General features: G+C 41.7%; 2 protein-coding genes, 1 long non-coding RNA gene and 3 other non-coding genes across 8 annotated transcripts in view; all 6 read right to left on the bottom strand.

Moving 5' to 3' along the window:
* The window catches only part of myo1g (myosin IG), an 83,036-nt gene extending 76,769 nt beyond the window's left edge, over positions 1–6,267 (bottom strand). The window contains exons 1-2 of the mRNA XM_030740957.1: positions 6,143–6,267; positions 1,181–1,389 (exon numbers count right to left, since the gene is read on the bottom strand). Coding sequence (XP_030596817.1) covers positions 1,181–1,389; positions 6,143–6,237 — 304 coding nt within the window. The 5' untranslated portion in view covers positions 6,238–6,267. The remainder of the gene's footprint in view (positions 1–1,180; positions 1,390–6,142) is intronic.
* A 2,869-nt stretch (positions 6,268–9,136) lies between these two features.
* rbm43 (RNA binding motif protein 43) lies at positions 9,137–12,929 on the bottom strand. 3 transcript variants are annotated; one of them, XM_030741495.1, is made up of 3 exons: positions 12,859–12,929; positions 11,836–11,934; positions 9,137–11,760 (listed from the first exon to the last, which is right to left on the bottom strand). In XM_030741495.1, the coding sequence occupies exon 3, from the start codon at positions 11,758–11,760 to the stop codon at positions 10,630–10,632; it is 1,131 nt and encodes a 376-aa protein (XP_030597355.1). In that variant the 5' UTR covers positions 11,836–11,934; positions 12,859–12,929; the 3' UTR covers positions 9,137–10,629. The 3 variants fall into 3 exon arrangements, with proteins under 3 accessions (XP_030597355.1, XP_030597356.1, XP_030597357.1); XM_030741496.1 differs by having other exon boundaries at positions 12,872–12,922; XM_030741497.1 differs by lacking the exon at positions 12,859–12,929 and adding an exon at positions 12,509–12,597.
* An 876-nt stretch (positions 12,930–13,805) lies between these two features.
* LOC115788538 (uncharacterized) lies at positions 13,806–18,534 on the bottom strand. The gene is made up of 5 exons (XR_004020598.1): positions 18,409–18,534; positions 17,506–17,613; positions 15,502–15,609; positions 14,395–14,502; positions 13,806–13,981 (listed from the first exon to the last, which is right to left on the bottom strand). It is a non-coding gene; the product is annotated as an uncharacterized LOC115788538 (long non-coding RNA).
* Positions 14,210–14,341, bottom strand: LOC115788851 (small nucleolar RNA SNORA9). The gene has a single exon (XR_004020642.1). It is a non-coding gene; the product is annotated as a small nucleolar RNA SNORA9 (small nucleolar RNA).
* Positions 15,317–15,448, bottom strand: LOC115788850 (small nucleolar RNA SNORA9). Its single transcript, XR_004020641.1, has one exon. It is a non-coding gene; the product is annotated as a small nucleolar RNA SNORA9 (small nucleolar RNA).
* Positions 17,321–17,452, bottom strand: LOC115788849 (small nucleolar RNA SNORA9). The gene has a single exon (XR_004020640.1). It is a non-coding gene; the product is annotated as a small nucleolar RNA SNORA9 (small nucleolar RNA).
* Positions 18,535–19,143: the final 609 nt, after the last annotated feature.

Below are 19,143 nucleotides of genomic sequence, written 5' to 3'. Positions count from 1 at the left end.
TGCTCTAACATTCAGCAGCAGGGTGTAAATAACATCAAAGCATGGATCCATCCTGTGTTGTATCAATGGTTCAGGCTTGTGGTGGTCTAATGGTGTGAGGGATATTTACCTTAGTACCAGCTAGCATCATTTAGCATCATGCCACAGCCTATCATCATTGCCCAAGTCCATTGTTTTTCTTTTCTTTTCTTTTCTTTTCTTTTCTTTTCTTTTCTTTTCTTTTCTTTTCTTTTCTTTTCTTTTCTCTTCTTTTCTTTTCTTTTCTTTTCTTTTCTTTTCTTTTCTTTTCTTTTCTTTTCTTTTCTTTTCTTTTCTTTTCTTTTCTCCCCAACCGGTCACAGCAGATGACTGCCCCTCCCTGAGCCTGGTTCTCCTGGAGGTTTCTTCTTGTTAAAAGGGAGTTTTTCCTTCCCACTGTCACAAAGTTCTTGCTAATTGGGGGTCACTTGATTGTTGGGGGTTTTTTTTCCAATACTGTAGGGTCTTTACCTTACAGTAGAAAGCTCCTTGAGCTGACTGTTTTTGTGAATTGGCATTATATAAATAAACTTGAATCAAATTCCTGACCATGGTGTACCCATCTGCTGATGGCTGCTTCCAGCAGGATAATGCTCCAGGTCACAAAGCTCAAATCATCTCACACTGGTTTCTTGACAGTGACAGTGTTCACTGTACTTAAATGGCCTCCACAGTCACAAGATCTCAATCCAATACAGCACCTTTGGGATGTGGTGGAACGGGAGATCCACATCTTGGATGTGCAGCCAACAATCCTGAGGTAACTGATATGCAATCATATCAGCATGGACCAGAATCTCTGAGTAATGTTTCAGCACCTTGTTGAATCAATGCCATGAATAATTAAAGCAGTTCTGAAGGCCAAAGGGGGGGTCCACCCCGGCGCTTTTCTAAACTGGTTAAAAATAATTGTGAAATATTTTATTCCATAATTAAGTGATTAAATATTTACTTTTCCTTTTAATTTCCACTTAAGTAGCTTTAAAGTTAAAATGATCTTCTATCCTCAGTGGATTCTTCCACCTCTTCAGTAAACTAAGGTTTCAACATCCATCAGAAGTTTTTATTGTCCATCCCACCAGTCGGACACTACTTGTTATGAGGTTATGGAAAATACTGCAAAGCATTCAAAAGCCACAAAGAGCAGGGAGGTTAAACTGACCTGATATGACGATGCAGGTGTCTTTGGCCCGTCTTTTCATGGCCTTATAGGCCGCGTCAGACACTGCGTACAGGTGAGGAGGGTTTTCATACAGCTCCCGGCCTCGGTACGCATCAATGGTATCTTTGCCATAAATGTCCATCTGTCTGTACGGGTTCACGGAGACAACCACTTCTCCGATGTAGGTGTAGATGCGGCCCTTCTCGAACCTAACACAAAAAAAGAGGTGTCACACAGCTGCTGTTATTAAAGAGGACATTTGTGATGTATTGTAAAGTGCAGTAGAAAATACCAAGTATATAGTGTTAGGCCACAAAGTCAAGATCAACCACAGATCAGCTGATCTCAGTGCTAGCTCATATCTGCTTACACCCTTCTACACATCAAGTTTGCAAATCTCCTGTTCACATGTGTAAGCCACTCTGCAACCCACCTCTATGACAGACCCTCTTTTTCCTTGCTTTTTCTGACTCAGTCAAGGTGCTATATTTTGTCAGTGACACCATATTTGTTCTGTGCCTTTTTTCATTCATCCAACCAACCACTGCCACCAACTATAAATCGCTGCAGATTTAAATAGCACTCTCTTTTTGAATACAGTGGTCCTGACTGAACTGTATGTTGGATATAATTATTTCGTTTATTCACTCCTTGTGAAAGCTTGTGCAGGTGCGGGTTAGCTGCATTTCCCTCGACTTTTTCACAGTGCATTTGAAACAGCTCATGCACCACTATGTCATAGCTGACAGGAAGTGACACAAGTGTACTGAAAGCAAGAAATGAAACTTGTGGTTCAAAGGGTGTCACCAAAGCCTTGGGTAATGTAGCTGTGCGGGTTTGTCGAGCTGGGCGGGGTTAAAATGATATGCCACAGAGGTTACAGAGGCTGCTGAAATTAATAAGACAATCTTGTTGCATATATAACTTTGTAGACGGTAGGTGTGGTGCTGGGTCAACATGTGGCAGAAGCTGTGCGTCAACTGAGAGGTTGGAAGCCGTCTTCAAGAATAATTGGTGTTTTCCAATTAATGTGGGTCAGGCTAACTTTCAGCCTCCACCAAAAGTAGGATCAGACCATTTGCCTATTTGCCTAAAACTTTAGCTAAACACCATCAACATAGTAAATCTTGCACACGTGTTCTTTCTAAAGTTTTTGGACTGTGGGAGAACAAAGGCCGGCCATCAGTTTGGAAGCCAGGAGGCTTTTTGCTTTGAGGCAACAGTGTTAACCACCGCCTCACCAGTGGTGTGAATGTGAGCATGAATCATTGTCCGTCTCTTTGCATTGGTCCTGTGACCAACATGTCTGTGCTTTCTCCTCCCTCTCGCCCTGTGACAGCAAGGATAGGCTCCGGGCCTCCCACGGCCCTGAAGTGTTTAAGGAAATAGAAGGATGGGTGGGTAGCTAATTGTTCGTAATTGGTTTGATCCTCTCCAATCTAGTTATGATGCTGGTGAGGTTAGCCATGCTTCTAGCTGTCTGACACCAAAACTGCTTCCTCTTCTTAATTCAGCTGTTCCTTTTAGGGGTCACCACAGAATAGCATCTGCCTCTTCTATTGCATCTTCTTCTATCAAGCCAACCCTCTGCATGTCCTCCTGCAGTACACTAAAACAACGGAAGATACTAAATTTATTACACTGCAAACTATGTACCACTTTTTATTTTTATGTTTGACTATTTGTGTATGCTTGATGAATCTAAGCAGTTGGGTCTTCATGCACAGTCAGCTATAACAGAGAAATCAGAGAGAGACCGAGCACTCAGAGAATCCTGAATTTGAAATCTACTGTTGAATTCTGCAACAGCAAAGATGGTCGTAGAAGTAACTTTCATGGTAGAAAACTATTAAAACCCTAAATTGGTGCATAGTTTTGAAGCTGTTTTCACTCAGATTTGATGATTCTGTACATTCAGGTTTTACATCCTAGTGACATTACAAACATCAAAGTTATAGGAAATTTGAAGTGTTTAAAAATAACTGCCTAAATAAATGCATAAAGGCATTTCCAGGGCAATTATATTTGGAAAATGTCTTTGTTACAGCAGTTAAAAATTAGGTCAACCTTCTGAGGTTTTAGTCATCATAGGTGGTACCTCTAACGCTAAACCCTATATAGGGTTTTATATATATATATATATATATATACATATATATACATATATATATATATATATATATATATATATCACTGCCCCGAGTGTTCCGATTACCACGGGGAGCGCTGTTACCTTCATCTTCCACATCCTCTCTAGCGCTTCTCGGAGCCCTTGGTGCTGTATTTCTTGAACTTCTCACGGTCCTTTCTCCCGATGTTACTGTCACTTGGTATTGCTACATCCATCACTATGGCCTTCTTCCTCTTCTTGTCCACCACTACTGTGTTCAGTGGGTTAGCCATCACCAGTTTGTACGTCTGTATCTGGAAGTCCCACAGGATCTTAGCTCGGTCATCCCATTTTGACCTTGAGACTTCCAGGTCATGTTCTTGTATATTATACCAGCCACTTGGTTATGGCACTCCATGTATACCCTGCCCGGTAGCATCTTGCATCCTGCTGTTATGTGCTGTTTGTCTCAGTCTCTTTACAGCCTGCACCTGGGGTCTTGCCTAGTGTGGTAGACCCCAGCCTCTATTGTTGCAGATGCCATTTGACTCAGTTTTTCTGCAATTTCACTGGACTCTGAAGGTAAATAGGAAATGTGCATTTCTGTGCATGTGGATTTGTTGATTTATCACAGTTAATTGCTGCATTGTCACAAACAGATTGCGTTTAATTGCCAGTTTGACCCCACTGAATTGCAAAATGATAGCAGACTGACTGCATCTTATTGCTTTTTTATTGCTGTCTTGATGCACCAAAGTCACTTTACATTGTCTTTTGTCCTGTCCTGTCTCTCTCCCCTCAGCCCACTCACAGCAGATGACTGCCCCTCCCTGAGCCTGGTTCTGCTGGAGGTTTCTTCCTGTTAAAAGGGAGTTTTTCCTTCCCACTGTCACCAAGTGCTTGTTCATGGGGGATTTTTTTTTTGTTGGGTTTTCTGTAGAATTATTGTAGGGTTTCTTTAGCTTACAATGTAAAGCACCTTGAGGTGAGGGTTTGTTGCTATATAAATAAAATCGAATTGAGCTGAATTGAATTAAAGATGGCAGCTGACTGTGAGTGTTTTCAGACCTGGTCCTCATTTTCAAAGTAATTATTTAGAAGGCAAAGAGACTACATGTCCATTGCACACAGTTGCAATAATTTTGGCTGTGCCACAGTCTCCAACCACTGTGTTCCCTACTGTGACTGTAGCATAAGTTCAACCACACTACATGTTTAAAAATCACAGTTAGTCCTCAATGATTTTTCAAATTTGAATTTATTCAGTTAGATCAAACCATATGCTAATGGGTAGTTTTAAAGAGCAGTTCAAATTGGCTAATTAAATAAATTAATGTTACACTTTATTCAGCTGTGCCAGCACTTGTGTAGTTTCTGTTAGTTTTCTTAATACTGGGATGAGACCACCTGATTAGAAATTATCTTCCAAATGCAGCCAAGAAATGATAATTTCCTTTGCCTGAATTTAGAAATCGCAGCCGCTGTAGTCTTTGCAAACCTCAGTATCTACAGTTTATGTGCCATTCAAGTGATTCAAGTCAGCTCATACAGTAAAAGAAATGTTATAACTGACTGCACAGTATTTACAATGCATTTTTTCCTCAGGGTACTATAGATTAATAGGTAGTAGTAAAATCTCCAAACATACTCACAACTGACAAATCAAAAAAAAAACCAACATAAGTATCTTGATAAGGTGTTTCTCTTCAGCACCACCTTGGTATTCATTCTCCAGGTCTTGGGAATGCAAATATAGGGAGGAAATACCATTTTTCCAAAAGATGTTTACACTTACTGACCTCTTGTACCGAACAGCAATATCATCCTAGAGGAGACCCCTCCCATTAAGAAAGAAATGCTTCATTGTAGGATTAAAGACTATCAATCAGAAAACTGATGCAGTGAGTGTTCCCACTGGACCCAGACCATGTCACTAAACTGCTCCTTAGAGGATACCAGAGTGACCAGATGCCTTATTTTATAAGTTTTTCCCTTAATCTGTCATCCATCTACGAGTTTGGAGGCTATGCTTTGGCCCCAGGCAAGTCTGCTCTGCTGCTGGTGAAACTTTGTGGCGCCAGGCGAGAGTGATGTGAAAAATGTTAATCTGGAGCCACCAGCTGTGCACACGTCAGCTGAGAAAGTGTGATTACTCCCTCCAAGTCTCATTTAACAGCGTTTGACATTTTTGGTGTTTTGGCTCCTTCTGGTCATCCTTCAGGACGATGACAGCCGGGTACAAAGTGCTGTGACTTCTCACATTTTGAAATAAGGACATGATGCCCCCTCTCAGAAGATTCAAAGGAAGTGAGAAAGGCCTGGACTGAAAAGCATTTACACACAAAAGTTTGCAAAACCAAACCAAAAAAATGTTACCTCGAGCTGTTAAACTGCATAATTTGCTTCCCTTGACAGCGAGCGAGGTGTGGTGATGATGAAATTAACCACGAGTCTGTATCTGAACACTGACACTGAGCGGGAAAGTGGAGGTAGGTAGAAGTGACTCATGGTGTCTATTTTTTCCCCTTAATGGTTCATCTTAATGTCTTCTCTTAGCCCCGAGTGTTTAAACTAATCAGGATGCCAAACTGTTAATTAAGTATTATTGTATGAAGTTTATGGTTTTTAAACTTGTACCTGAGAAGTCCTGACAGTATACTCAATGATTTGTCTTATTGTTTATTCCTTGAATAGCTGGCTCAACAAAGACATGTAAAAAACAGCTGTTTTCCTTCATATACCACCCGGTATGTGTGAAGTATAGCCCTCTGCATCTCTGCCATCCAGCTGCTTCCACCCTCCTCCTCCTCCTCCCCTCCCTTCCTCCTCTCTAACTGTATCTCAGGCCTTACCTCAGCTTCAGATTTTCCATAAACTGCTCCATCGTGACCTCGTCCAGGAGCACAAAGTCTGACTTCCCAAACTCCAGGCCCTCCAGCTCCGCCATCCCTGTATGAACTCGCTAGACACACAAGAATAAAAGACAGACAAAGCGTAGGGGAACAGAAAGCACCTCAAGGAAGAAGAAAGAGAAGTATGCTCGACTTCTCTGACCCGGTAGTGTAGTCAGCGCGCGCGTGTGTGTGTGTGTGCCGTAGGCGTGGTTGAGTCTAGAGGCTGTGTTCAGTCAAGTCACTGAGAGCTGCGGTGTACATGCTGCAGCACGTCACGCTGTCACTCAGCCCGTGCCCTCACGCAGACCTATATAAATAAGAGAAGGCTATCTTTAAAAGCTCAAACCACTTCTGCATCCTCCTCCGGCTCTGCCTTCCTGCCATAAGTTCTACTAATTTCTAAACTGTCACCGAGCAATGCTTCACAATTCTGCCTTTTAGCCTTATCTGTGTGTGTGTGTGTGTGTGTGTGTGTGTGTATTTTGTTTACTTTCCAGGAACAGAAACCCACATCTGACACAGTGCCAGAGAAGAGCAGTTAACCTTGCTAATTTGGGGTATAAATTTATCTTGTGGCATTTCTGTGTTCGGCATCATGTTCCTCAGAGGTTTCTCTCAAACTGGGATCCAGTTCGTTGATGGTGAAGATAAGGTTTTCCAGCAGCATGTCAGTATGTAAGTGCGGGTGATTAAGTTCAGAACATGTGGGAATGCTGACTAAGACAGATTTCTAAATCCCTTGTGACTAAACATCAACTCCTTATGTTGATCTTGGAAATCGTTTCGAGAAGTCTTGAAGCTCCGAGCTCCTTGGTTTTAGTCTTTTATGTAAAAGGTGACTTTCAGCTAATAACCAAATGCTGTCATCAACTTCATCTCTTTTTTTAATAACTGCGATGTACATTTTAACAAGTAGCTTTATTGGGTCATATCCTTATAAAATCAAGTGTAACAGAAACAGACATGTAACAAAATTAGAGTGATATCCATTTATATCCAGTTGGAAGCATGTTCAGGTTAAAATACAAGAAAAAAGGTAATAAAATAAAAAAAAATGTTTCCTGTTATATTGTTGATTTAGAAAAGCATCACTTCTTCCAAATTTACTTAATCACAGAGTCAGACAGAAGGTGCAAAGATGCTCAAGAGTGTATTTAGTCTGGTGCGTGAACTCGGATGATTACATCTGCATTCCTCTCAGGATGGAGTCAGAGAGTCGAACGTGATGAACTTGATCTTCGTTTCCAACATGTTCCTGCAGTTCTCACTTATCTTTCTGAGCACAGACCGCTGACACAGCATGACTCAGATGGATTGTTTTGTCTTTTGTTTTTTTTTTTTCCATGATGAGACAAATCCACGGCTGTACTGTCTCTTTCACAAATGGAGTTTGTAATAATAAGAAGCTCCTCTGGTTTCTGAAAGTTTTGTTCCAATAAAACAAGCCCCTTTCAGAGTGCAGTCCTCTCACTTTCCCGACACTCAGATTTAGCAGGGAGCAAAATTTACTTTTAACAGGAAGAAACCTGCAAAAGCCGGCTCAGCGACAGCTGCCACGTGCTGCTGAATACAGAGATGCAGAAGGTTCGGGGTTTATGTGTGAAGATGCTAAACCAAAAAGGCACGAGGACTGATTTAATTTGTGGTGTTCAACACATTTTAGATTTCATTTAAGAGAAGAGAGCAGTGAAATGCTTTATACCTGCATTTGTCCCAGTGGCCATTAACACTAATCTGGGTGAAGAAGTCCATTTGTATGGGACTGTGTCACTCTGGACTCAAATGTGCTGAAGGACATTGAAAGAAAGAGGGAGGCAACAGGTATTTTGTTAAACACCCGCTGTCTCCCTCGCCACATCTGTTTGGATCTCCAGTGGGAGGGATTGATGTTAGGGGAGGAGAAAAGGACAAAAGCTCCGTCTGTCTGTGTGTTTCTTTCTTTCTCCACAAACTTCTCCTACGCCATCAGCAGCTGAGAAACCAGACTTGGTGCACAGGTGTATCTTTGGCCCCTTATACACGTTTCTGTGTATCGGAGCCCTGACAGGTATGATCCTTCGTATCTTGAGTCTGAAGGTGCAGCCACAAATTTAAATGTCCCTCCACAGCAGGTTAACCTACGACTTCTCTTCTGCCTTTGACGCACTGCATATAAACTTTATGTTAAAGTCGATTAGCCAGCAGGGAGATGTCCTTCCCAGCCACTGTATTCAAATATGGCGGGGGAACATGGCGGCGCCCGCTCCTGTGTATTTTTAATAGATTCATTATAAATTTATAAGACTGCATCAATTTGTTGGAAGATGTAATCACACATAAATTTATGTATCCTTTTCTTTCTATCAAATGAGCTAAAAATGACTGACTGTCCCTTTAAGTTTTCTGTCTCGATTAATTAGAGCCTCTCAGTCTTTGTCTCCGTTCAATTAGATGTTCAGACTGATAAACAGCACGAGGCCGTGTGGCGACATTTCTCATCATACTGATGTGTTTTTGTTATTAAATAAACAAAAATGATCTTTTTAATGTACACTCGACACATACACTCGTTGGAAAGTACACGTGTGAAGGGACTTTTTATCAGAAACCCAGAACCCTCCCCACTGCAGGGCGTTCACCTGTCTCGTCACATCCTTCAGCTTCAAATGTCTCATCTTAAACGATTTACCGTTCAGTTACTACGGTTAGGCTGTTAGATCCTCATCAGTACTTCCCCTCTCAGGTCAGGCCAACGTCAGAGACGTTTTCACTTCCTGCTCAGGCTTCCTCTCGTCTTTTTCTGACTCCATACAGATGTCGCATTCAGGTGTTACGGGGGGGAACGTAGTAACAAACACGCAGAGACAAAAGATCCAGAAGGAAATCTCAGATGTGAACACTCACACGTCCTTTAAGTGCTTCATTTTTATTCTTCTGTTTTTACATTTACACACTTCAGTGAGTCATTACTGTCCGATGAACACACTGATGTGGAAAGATGCCAGACAGTGACAGCAGCCATCAAAAACATGGTTACAAAATGTCAGTCTAGAAGTGATTCGCAAACTGTGTTCACATCACAATGGAAAAAACATTTCATTTACTATTAACTACGTAGTGCCCTCTTCAGTTAATCTCTTCTGATTCGTTTAGCTGCTCTGATTCGTTGGTGTGATTATCACCACAGCAGATAATCACACCAACCCTCTGCATCTCCTCCATCACTACATCCATGACCTTCGTTTGTGGTCTTCCTCTTCCTCCTGCCTGGCAGCTCCTTATCTAACATCCTTTGCCCAGAATATCCACTCTCCCTCCTCTGCACATCCAAACCATCTTAGCCTTGCTTCTCTAGCTTTGTCTCCAAATTAATCTCATTATGTGAAGCTTATTATTATAAAATAATTTTAAGGCATTTGAAGAGTGCAGAGTCAGAACCAAAATCAGGATATTGCACAACAAAACAGCAACCTTCACCTGTCTAAAAGAACATCAGAGATGAGTTTAAGGTAGAAATCTTCACACACTCATCGAGCAGTTTGGAAAATATACCAAAGTCTGAGCTGCAGAAATAAGTGTCAAAGGTCATCAGAGGATAATTAGATCCGATCAGACCGTCGACCGACAGACTGACAGATTACACGGTCGCCTCGTGAAAAGAGCAGCGATATAACAAGTAACTGTTTAACTGATTTCTCACCGTCAGGCCACCTTTACACTAAATAAAATGTGCTTTTATTTTTAACTCCTCAAACATGAAAAAAACTACTTATTTGTCTTATTTAAACAGAATTTAATTCAAATATTTTGGATTTTGAACTCTTGCTCAGAAGACTTGATTTTATTGATTTATTTAGTTGATTTTAAAACTGAAAGTAGGGATCATTCAGAGCTGAAACTCCTCAGATAATATAAGATGCTGGACAGTCTCCTGTTCCAGACATTTCACCTGGTGGGACGGGGCTATTTCTGAGCCACCCAATGATCAGTGTACCCAAACAATGACCCAGGAACAGCCGATCAGACACACTGAAAGGGGAAGAAGGCTGCGTCAGTTTCCTCTGTTGTTTCTGTAATTATAAGGAAGGAAACTGATTCCTGGGTGTTTTTGCCAGTGGAGGAGGTGCATAAGCTCATGCTTTATGTTGACAACATTTTACTTTTATTAAAAGTGAAGTTTGATGCTGAAAGGTGGAAACTGCCAGGCTGTCCCCCCTTTTTCCAGTGTTTAGCTGCTGCAGCGTCATTCTGACAGTCTATCAAACCTTTTTCTAACTCTTTTAAATTTAAAGTAATAAAAGTGCATTTCCCCACAAGCCGAACACGTTTCAGTATCAGTTGGGCTTTAGGGTATAACATCACAGCAGGTACTCAGTAAGAAATCTAACATGAATTTGGACACTTAGTTACACACATACAGGGGAAGCAGCAGGGCTCTGTTTTGTGTCATTAACGGAGATTTTCTCTCATTTCTTTTTTGCGTTCCGCTTTTTGAACACATCCTTTATATCTTTAGGAATATTCATCAAAACTTTTTTGGGTGATCTCTGAGCTGGCGCTTTACTTTCTTTCTCTCGCGTGTTGCCATCAACCCTGTTTGCGTCTTTATTCCCACGGGACAGAGACCAGCTTCTTCCCCGGCTCTGGGCAGCAGCAGCAGCTCCCCACCCGGTCGCAGCGTCTTCCCGTTTATCATCCTGGTACTTCGATGGGGAGTAACCTGTGGCCCCTCCAGGCGATGGATTGGGGTGGGCAGCTGTTTCTGTGCTTTTGCGATTGATTGGTGGAGCAGAGCTGCTCCTTCCCCTGGAGCTTCTAGCTGAGGTCCTTCCTGTGCGTCCCAGCAGCCTTTGCTTTAACTCGTAGCTCTCTCTAGATGAGCCAATGAGGTGGAGTCTGTCTGTCATGTGGCACACCAGCACTGAGCCGTCGATGTTCCCGTTTTGCTGAATTTTCCCTAAAAGCACTCTGCCGTCAGGATTCATGTCCTTCAGAGGAACTTCCTGCGTGCGTAGTGATTGGCTGAGATCATCCATGAGGCTCTGTAGTTTGCCCATGGCTGCGTTTGAGTTCCTCCCCATTAAAGTGACGTTGAACATATCACCACGTTCCTGCTGTTTAATTTCAACACCATGGCTGGTCCGGATGGTGTTAATGTCTTTCTTCTTGAACTGGTCAGCATACATGAACACATCTGCATCAATGACAAAGGAGGCATCACGCCTGAGGGAATCGCGCCAGTCAAGGGAAGAGGCTGGACGACTATGTGAAGAGCCTGGTGCTGGTGAGGAGGAGGAGGTGGGTGAAGATGGTGAAGCATGTGGAGCCTTGTCTCTGCGACTGTAGTTTTTGGGAACAGCTCCAGAGTACGCAGTTGGGACTGGTGAGAATGTGTTTGGCGACATCCTGGTTTGTGAACTGAGAAGCTGATCCATTTTAGCCTTTGTATCTCTGAGCTTAGAAAAATAACCGTTTACACGCACCTGACCTCCTCCTAGATCCTCCAGCTCAAAGCCATGTGACCTGAGGATTTTTAGCACTTCGTTCCTATCTTGGAACTGATTCAGATGTACTGTTGCCTCCACTGGGAAATCCATCTGAGGAGAAAAGAGGAGGACATGAATGCACGAAGGATTAATCTGATGGTAAATGTTGAGGCAGTGTTTGGTTACCTTCGGTGTTTTCACTGTTAAATATTAAAGCGGAGGACCCTCAGACAGTCTTCCAAGTTTATGACTCCACCAACTTCCAGATGAAACCTACACCTCTGACTGCAAAGAAGGCAAAGCATTAAAATAAATTCACAGTACAAATAATCAGAACTCCTGCACACCATCTCACTTTCTGCTGATATAGTTATTAAATCCCAACATTTGGTCCGTCTGACCTTCAGGCAGTAAGTGTAACAGTGTTGGAGTAATATGTTTCTTTTTTACTTTTATTTCTCTGATACACCTGATTAAGAAAACTAAAACTTAAACTGAAACCAGTGAAAACTAAACTAAAACATAAATGAAACGAGCGAATCATCTCTGGAAACAAACTGAACTAAACTGAAAACTGCTTGAGGATCAGCTGACGGGCCCAGAATAATTGAACTGTGACTGATACAAAGTTACTGGAGAAGAGTTCAGAACGGGGCAGCAGTGCAGCAAGGCCAATTTAATGGTGTTGCAATTCATACAAACGCCTGTAGAGGGCGGTAAAGTATCATATATTAATGCTCATTGAGCGGCTAAAATTATTATTATCCACACAGAAGCTTTACAGCAAACATCTCCACCTCCACCTGACCACATGTTTCAGGCCTTACAGCCGCTGCTGCTGAGCTCCAGGCGGACTCACCCTCTGGCTCCTCGAATATGATGAAGGCCCGTTCGGGCTGGTGACAGGGGTCCGCCACCTCCAGAGAGGCAGCATGGGCTCTGTCGTCTTTAGTTAGTTTAATCGAAAGTGAAAGCAACGCTTTTTGGACAGTAAACATGTGCAAATGGACATTTCTGACCCGCAAAACTGAGCAAAACTAGTGCAGCTACGATGAGCTCTCGCTGCAAACAAACGCTTCTGATTTAAAACAACTTTTTCACACAGGCCGAGAGGAGCCGGTTCATGAGATCAAGTCCATTAAATTCTCATTACAGGCACCAAAAGCTGAGCGGACCTGCACACCGAGGCTCTGATAACTGACAACTTACTGCGACTGCTCACTTCTCTGTATTCATGACTCCGGCTCTGTTTACACCACAGCCCTGAGGATCCAGCCAGGGCGAAACCGAAACTCATTACGTCACGTCCGGTACTGACTTGTTACACATGAAAATCATGCAAAATAGATAAATGCATTTACTAACAATAATTATATGTTAAAAAATAAAAAAAAATAGGATAACCATCATTTGTCCAACTTTGTTGATCCCAACTTTTGGGATCAATAAAGTTGGGATGCACCTGCTTTAAGTGGAAATCTCTCAGGTTACAGATACATAGATAAACTGATTAATAAGTTACAGAAGTGAAAAAGCTTCGAACTGCTTAAAGTCTAACTTTGACTTCTCATTTCCACTTCATCCACAGACCAAAAGGTTTCAGTGCAGTTTAAACGTCCTCATTAAACTTTTCATACAGCATTAAAGAAACCAAGAAAACTAATCAGCGATCATACTCACTGTTTGCAATTTAAACAAGGCTTTCTGACCTTTACACACTAATGCAGACCACTGTCGCCATCACATGGATGTTATGCAGAATGACACAAACATTTTATACCATCTACTGGCAGGAGAAACGGCAGGTTTTTAAGTGTTTGTCCATCATACATTGGACATCCTCTTAAAATAATGGCCCAAGTCATTTTTTTCAGGTTTTCTAGAAAAGACAAATAAACTCAACCAAACTTTGAAAATATGAAAACTTTTGTTAAAAAATTACCATTATTTAGGCCATTATTTTAAGAGGGTGATGGTATTGAAGATTGAGCTACCAGGTAAGAGGAAGACCGCAGAAGATTCCCGGCTGTGGAGGACACGCAGAGGGCTGGTGTGACGGAGGGTGGCAGGGATCTCGTTACCAGTGAGAGTCACTCATGAACATGAAGGTGCATTTAATAAATTCTGCAGAGCAGAAATAAATAGCATCAAATCCATTTTCATTTTCAGGTTTTTAATATTTGCCCTGAATGTTTAGCAGCAGATGACTTTCACATATTCCCACATCAAAACACACAATCTGCAGTTCGACTTAACCAACAAGTGCTTCAAATGACATAAAAATTATTGTAATATTGATTTCTTCTTTTTTCTTCAGCTCTCTGGATGAAACCTGCAGAGAAAGAGGAGGACAGAATTTAATAAAAGTGGTAAATAAACTATGATGATGTCTGATGCACTTCAGGAATGTGATTGGCTGCAACATTACAGCAACTTATTGTAGAAGATGGCTTCTTTTTTGCTTGATGAAGATCAAAAACAGTGCTAATAAATCTTAATTAATAAAGAAAATGCTCAAGTGGTGCAATGAGCATTAAGCCTGACTTGAAAGGCAGTAAGACAATGTTGGAGGTTTACCTATAACCCTGACATGAGGAGCCACAGCAGGGCCTCAAACAACCTCACATTTCTGTAGCAGACTTAATAGGAAAGACAGAGCCACTGCAGGCACAGTCTCGCTGGAAGTCTGCACACCGCCTACACGTTCACGTCATGTGTGATGGAAGATAATGACAGAGAAATTACCGTGTTTACAGCTCGTGATCATTCACCGCCTCCGAGAACTGAAGGTGGCAGCTGCCAGGCTTCATGTGCTGCTGCTCCTTCAGACTCATTACTGGAGAATCCAGCCAGCTAAACACAAATACAGAGACAACAGTTACACACGTTTCTCCAACGAACACCAAACTGACTAAGAAGCAGCTGTTCAAGCTCAAGCTGACCAGAAGTGTCATTGCAGCAGGTTTAATTCAGCACCAGTCACCTCAAGGTGCTTTACAATGTAAAGACTCCACAGAGAAACCCCAGAATCAAAACGACCCCCTATGAGCAGCACTTGGAGACAGTGGGAAGGAAAAACTCCCTTTTAACAGGAAGAAACCTCCAGCAGAACCAGGCTCAGGGAGGGGCAGCCATCTGCTGTGACCAACTGGAGGTGAGAGAAGGGAGACAAGACAAAAGACATGCTGCAGAAAAGAGCCAGAGATTAATAATCACTAATAACAATCCCCCAGCAGCCTAAGCCCTTTGCAGCATAACTAAAGGATCGTTATAAGCTTGATCAAAAAGGTAAGTTTTAAGTTTAATCTTAAAAATCCCAAACTGGCATTCCACAGAAAAGAGGTCTGAAAGCTGAAGGCTCTGCCCCCCATTCTACTTTTAAATACCTGGTAATAAATGCATGAATTAGCTTTTCAATAAAAAGCTGGCTGACTCGTGGTGATACCCTACATCTTAACCAGCTGTTTGCAGCTGTAAGGGCAGGAAACCAGCGCTTCAGCAGCGATCACCTGAAGTTAAAGGGTTAAGATTGGACTGAGTGATTGAATCTGAGATTTTCAGACCTGTAAGCTGCATGATGCCTATGCATGACATTAGTGATGCACAGAAATAAGGCATGCCTACTCTGTGACTGATTACACTTCACTGTAAATAAACAGTCTGGTCAGTTTGTTGGAGGTTTACCTATAACCCTGCCATGAGGAGCCACAGCAGGGCCTCAAACAACCTCACATTTCTGTAGCAGACTTAATAGGAAAGACAGAGCCACTGCAGGCACAGTCTCGCTGGAAGTCTGCACACCGCCTACACGTTCACATCATGTGTGATGGAAGATAATGACAGAGAAATTACCGTGTTTACAGCTCGTGATCATTCACCAGCTTCAAGAACTGAAGGTGGCAGCTGCCAGGCTTCATGTGCTGCTGCTGCTTCAGACTCATTACTGGAGAATCCAGCCAGCTAAACACAAATACAGAGACAACAGTTACACACATTTCTCCAACAAACACCAAACTGACTAAGAAGCAGCTGTTGTAGTTTCAGTAAACCACAATAACCTTTATGTAAACCCCACTGAGTTTATCAGAGGGACAGCTCAGGCCGAGTGCTTTAGCAGTAGGGTTTAATCCCGGTACCCGGGATTCCCGGGAAATGCGATCAGAACCATTTCCCGTTTCCCGGGAAACGTTAAGTCGGGAAACCGGGAAAAAAGTTGTGCGCGTCGATTTGACTTTCAGAAAGAAACGAAAGCTTCAGAATGTTAAATTTAAGGAAATATTGAGAGAAGGGTTCGTTTAATGCGAAAAGCATTATTCTTCATTTCAGGCACGTTCAGCCTCTGTTTAAGGCTTCAGCCTTCATCTCAAGCGTTTTAATAGAGGTATTACACAGTTGTACTTTTTTCCTCTTTAATTTGTTGAAATCGTAGGCAATGTGTTTAGCTTAAGGTATTTTGTATTATATAATTTTATATTATTATATATTGTTATATTGCATTATATAGCCTATAAAATATGCCTGCCCTGAACAATAAAGAAATATCTGTTTAACTTTGAGTGTTTCTTTTCCTCGTTTGCAGCCACTTACTAACAATCATGAATTAGGATACGGGCCTAATGTGTGAAAAAAGTATCATGAAATAGATTATTTTAACATATTACGCTTTTAAAATGGAGTTGAGTAAAATGTATATTTTTTAGGCTATAATGATTGGCCAGTTTTTCAATAGACGATTCACAGCGAACCTACTTTAACCCTCAGACACGGTGTTATAAATTTGCTGTTGCCAGAATATCAATGACCAAGTCGTAGTGCATTACTCAAGGCCCTGTGTTATGTCATATTATAGTGTAGTACGGTAGTTAACTTTTCAATGACTATTACAGCGTTCCACTGGTGGAGATATAGTGCAACAGATGTCGCCACGACAGCGTGGCTGAGCCTTTATCAATGTTGTGTGGAGATGAGCTGTATTGTTCTGCACCAGCAGTTGTAAAATAGCTTGGTATAATTCCATGTACAATGCAGGAATATTCGAATTATATTTGTTAAGGGAGTGTTGAGGAACGATACAACACCGCATAGCTCGAGCACTCAAATGCCGAGATGTAGGTTTTATTCCATTAATCAAGCCGACGTTGCCCCCTACTGGGCATAACAGGACATAGCTGGAAAGCTACCTCCACAATATCAGAATAGGTTAAGCCCGACACAGGCTACAGAAGGCCTAATTAAAACAAAAAAATAAATAAACTTTTTCCCGGGATTCCCGGGAAATGGCTCGTCTTTTCCCGGGATTTGATTCATGTCATTTTCGGGAAAAATATTAAACCCTATTTAGCAGCAAAGTTAGAGAGGCGAGGTTAAGATGGTTTGGACCCTGGATGATCCTTCTGACACGTAACTTTATAAAATGGATTTACTGTTTTGATTCAATATGAACTGAAATGAGAGGCTGAGCCCTGAAGTGTGTTTACCCAGGCTGTTTTCTCATAGACCTCAAGATGACCGTTAGTCTGTTTGCAGCAGGTCTGAGGCAAGTCAGAGTTAGCTTCATTTTCCAGACCTGTAAGCTGCATGCTGTCCATGCATGGACATTACTGATGCACAGAAATAAGGCATGCCTACTCTGTGACTGATTACACTTCACTGTAAATAAACAGTCTGGTCAGTTTGTTGGAGGTTTACCTATAACCCTGCCATGAGGAGCCACAGCAGGGCCTCAAACAACCTCACATTTCTGTAGCAGACTTAATAGGAAAGACAGAGCCACTGCAGGCACAGTCTCGCTGGAAGTCTGCACACTGCCTACACGTTCACATCATGTGTGATGGAAGATAATGACAGAGAAATTACCGTGTTTACAGCTCGTGATCATTCACCAGCTTCAAGAACTGAAGGTGGCAGCTGCCAGGCTTCATGTGCTGCTGCTGCTTCAGACTCATTACTGGAGAATCCAGCCAGCTAAACACAAATACAGAGACAACAGTTACACACGTTTCTCCAACAAACACCAAACTGACTAACACTAGAATAGAATGGCATGGAATGCCTTTTGTAGAAAGTCACACATATAAACATAAACATACATATAAACATGATGTACAGTATTGGACATTGGTGAATGAATATTGCACAGTGCACAGTTAACTACAGTTAACTGTAGTTAACTTAGGTAGCTACAGTAACAGCTCAGGCTGAACGGGTTGGAGACAAAGTTAGAGAGGCTGAGATGGTTTGGAAATTCAGGAGGGAGAGTGGATATATTACTGGACAAAAGATGTTAAAGAGGGAGCTGCCAGGTAGGAGGAAGACCACAGAGAAGATTCATGGAGGTAGTGAAGGAGGACATGGAGAGGGTTGGTGGGACAGAGGAAGATGGTAGAGAGGGGTGAGATGGAGGTAGATGATCTGCTGTGGTAACCCTTAAAGGGAGCAGCCAAAATGTATTTACTTATTTTAAAGTACACCATATTTGCATATAAATACTTTAAAACAAGAACTAAAGCCGGGCTCAAACAGCCCCACATCTCTCTGACAGAGAAAACAAGAAAGGACAGAGCCACAGCTGACTGAGCCTGGCAGGAAAAGTCTGGAACATCTACAGAACAACACAGGAAAAAGTTTTCAGCCTGAACCTAAAGAGCCGGGCTGCTCTTAAACTCACTGCCATGTGTGAGATACAGCCCGAAAAGAAACAATGTTCATAGGTTTAAAGCAACATTTCTTTCAAAATAACTCTGCGGTACTATAACTTACCCGTTTCAAAAGCATAACACGGCGTCGGCAGTTTGAAAAGCTTCATATTTTAAGCTGGATGGAAGCAGATTAATCAAACAGACCGCCATGTTCGTCCACTGAGTTCAAAAGGAGATTCTCTGCGGATGTGACGTAGTTTTACTTTGCGCACAGGGTTCCCCGGCAGGGGGCGGCAAAACACCAAAGATGGCTACCGGATGTTGGTTTGATTTTTTTTCCCCCTTTTTTAATCTTTTATTAATAAACATGTAAAACTGCAAAAAGAAGAAACAAGAGGCACTTCCATTATTCATATAACAAAAAGACATTCTGATGGCAGATAAGAATTTAAAAATATAACAGAAAATTATATCATGAGACACATTAAATAAAAATAAGTTAATTCTGTATCACAGAATTTAAAAACATTGAGTGGACACTAACAAGGGTTTTCTGTGGGTCATAACCTTCAATGACTTACTCAGAAGGTTAAACTTGATCAGTTTTTGATTTATACATGGCCCAGTATTTATGTATAAAACATTTATGTGTAAGCAAACCTCCCTAATAACAATAAAGGTCTAAAAAAGAAAGTTCAAATTCCAGTTTTTAACACTTTCCACACAAAATGTTAAAAGTCCAAAATAAAAAGAAACTACTGTTAATTTTCTCATGATTACCATATTATGGGTCCACACTAAAGCAAATCCATGCAGGCTTGAAGGAATGTACCTTAAAATATTTCTTTTTGTTTGA

Source organism: Archocentrus centrarchus, chromosome 11, assembly GCF_007364275.1.
Source record: "Archocentrus centrarchus isolate MPI-CPG fArcCen1 chromosome 11, fArcCen1, whole genome shotgun sequence".
NCBI classification, from domain to species: domain Eukaryota; kingdom Metazoa; phylum Chordata; class Actinopteri; order Cichliformes; family Cichlidae; genus Archocentrus; species Archocentrus centrarchus.
This window is presented reverse-complemented; position numbering and strand designations above follow the sequence as displayed.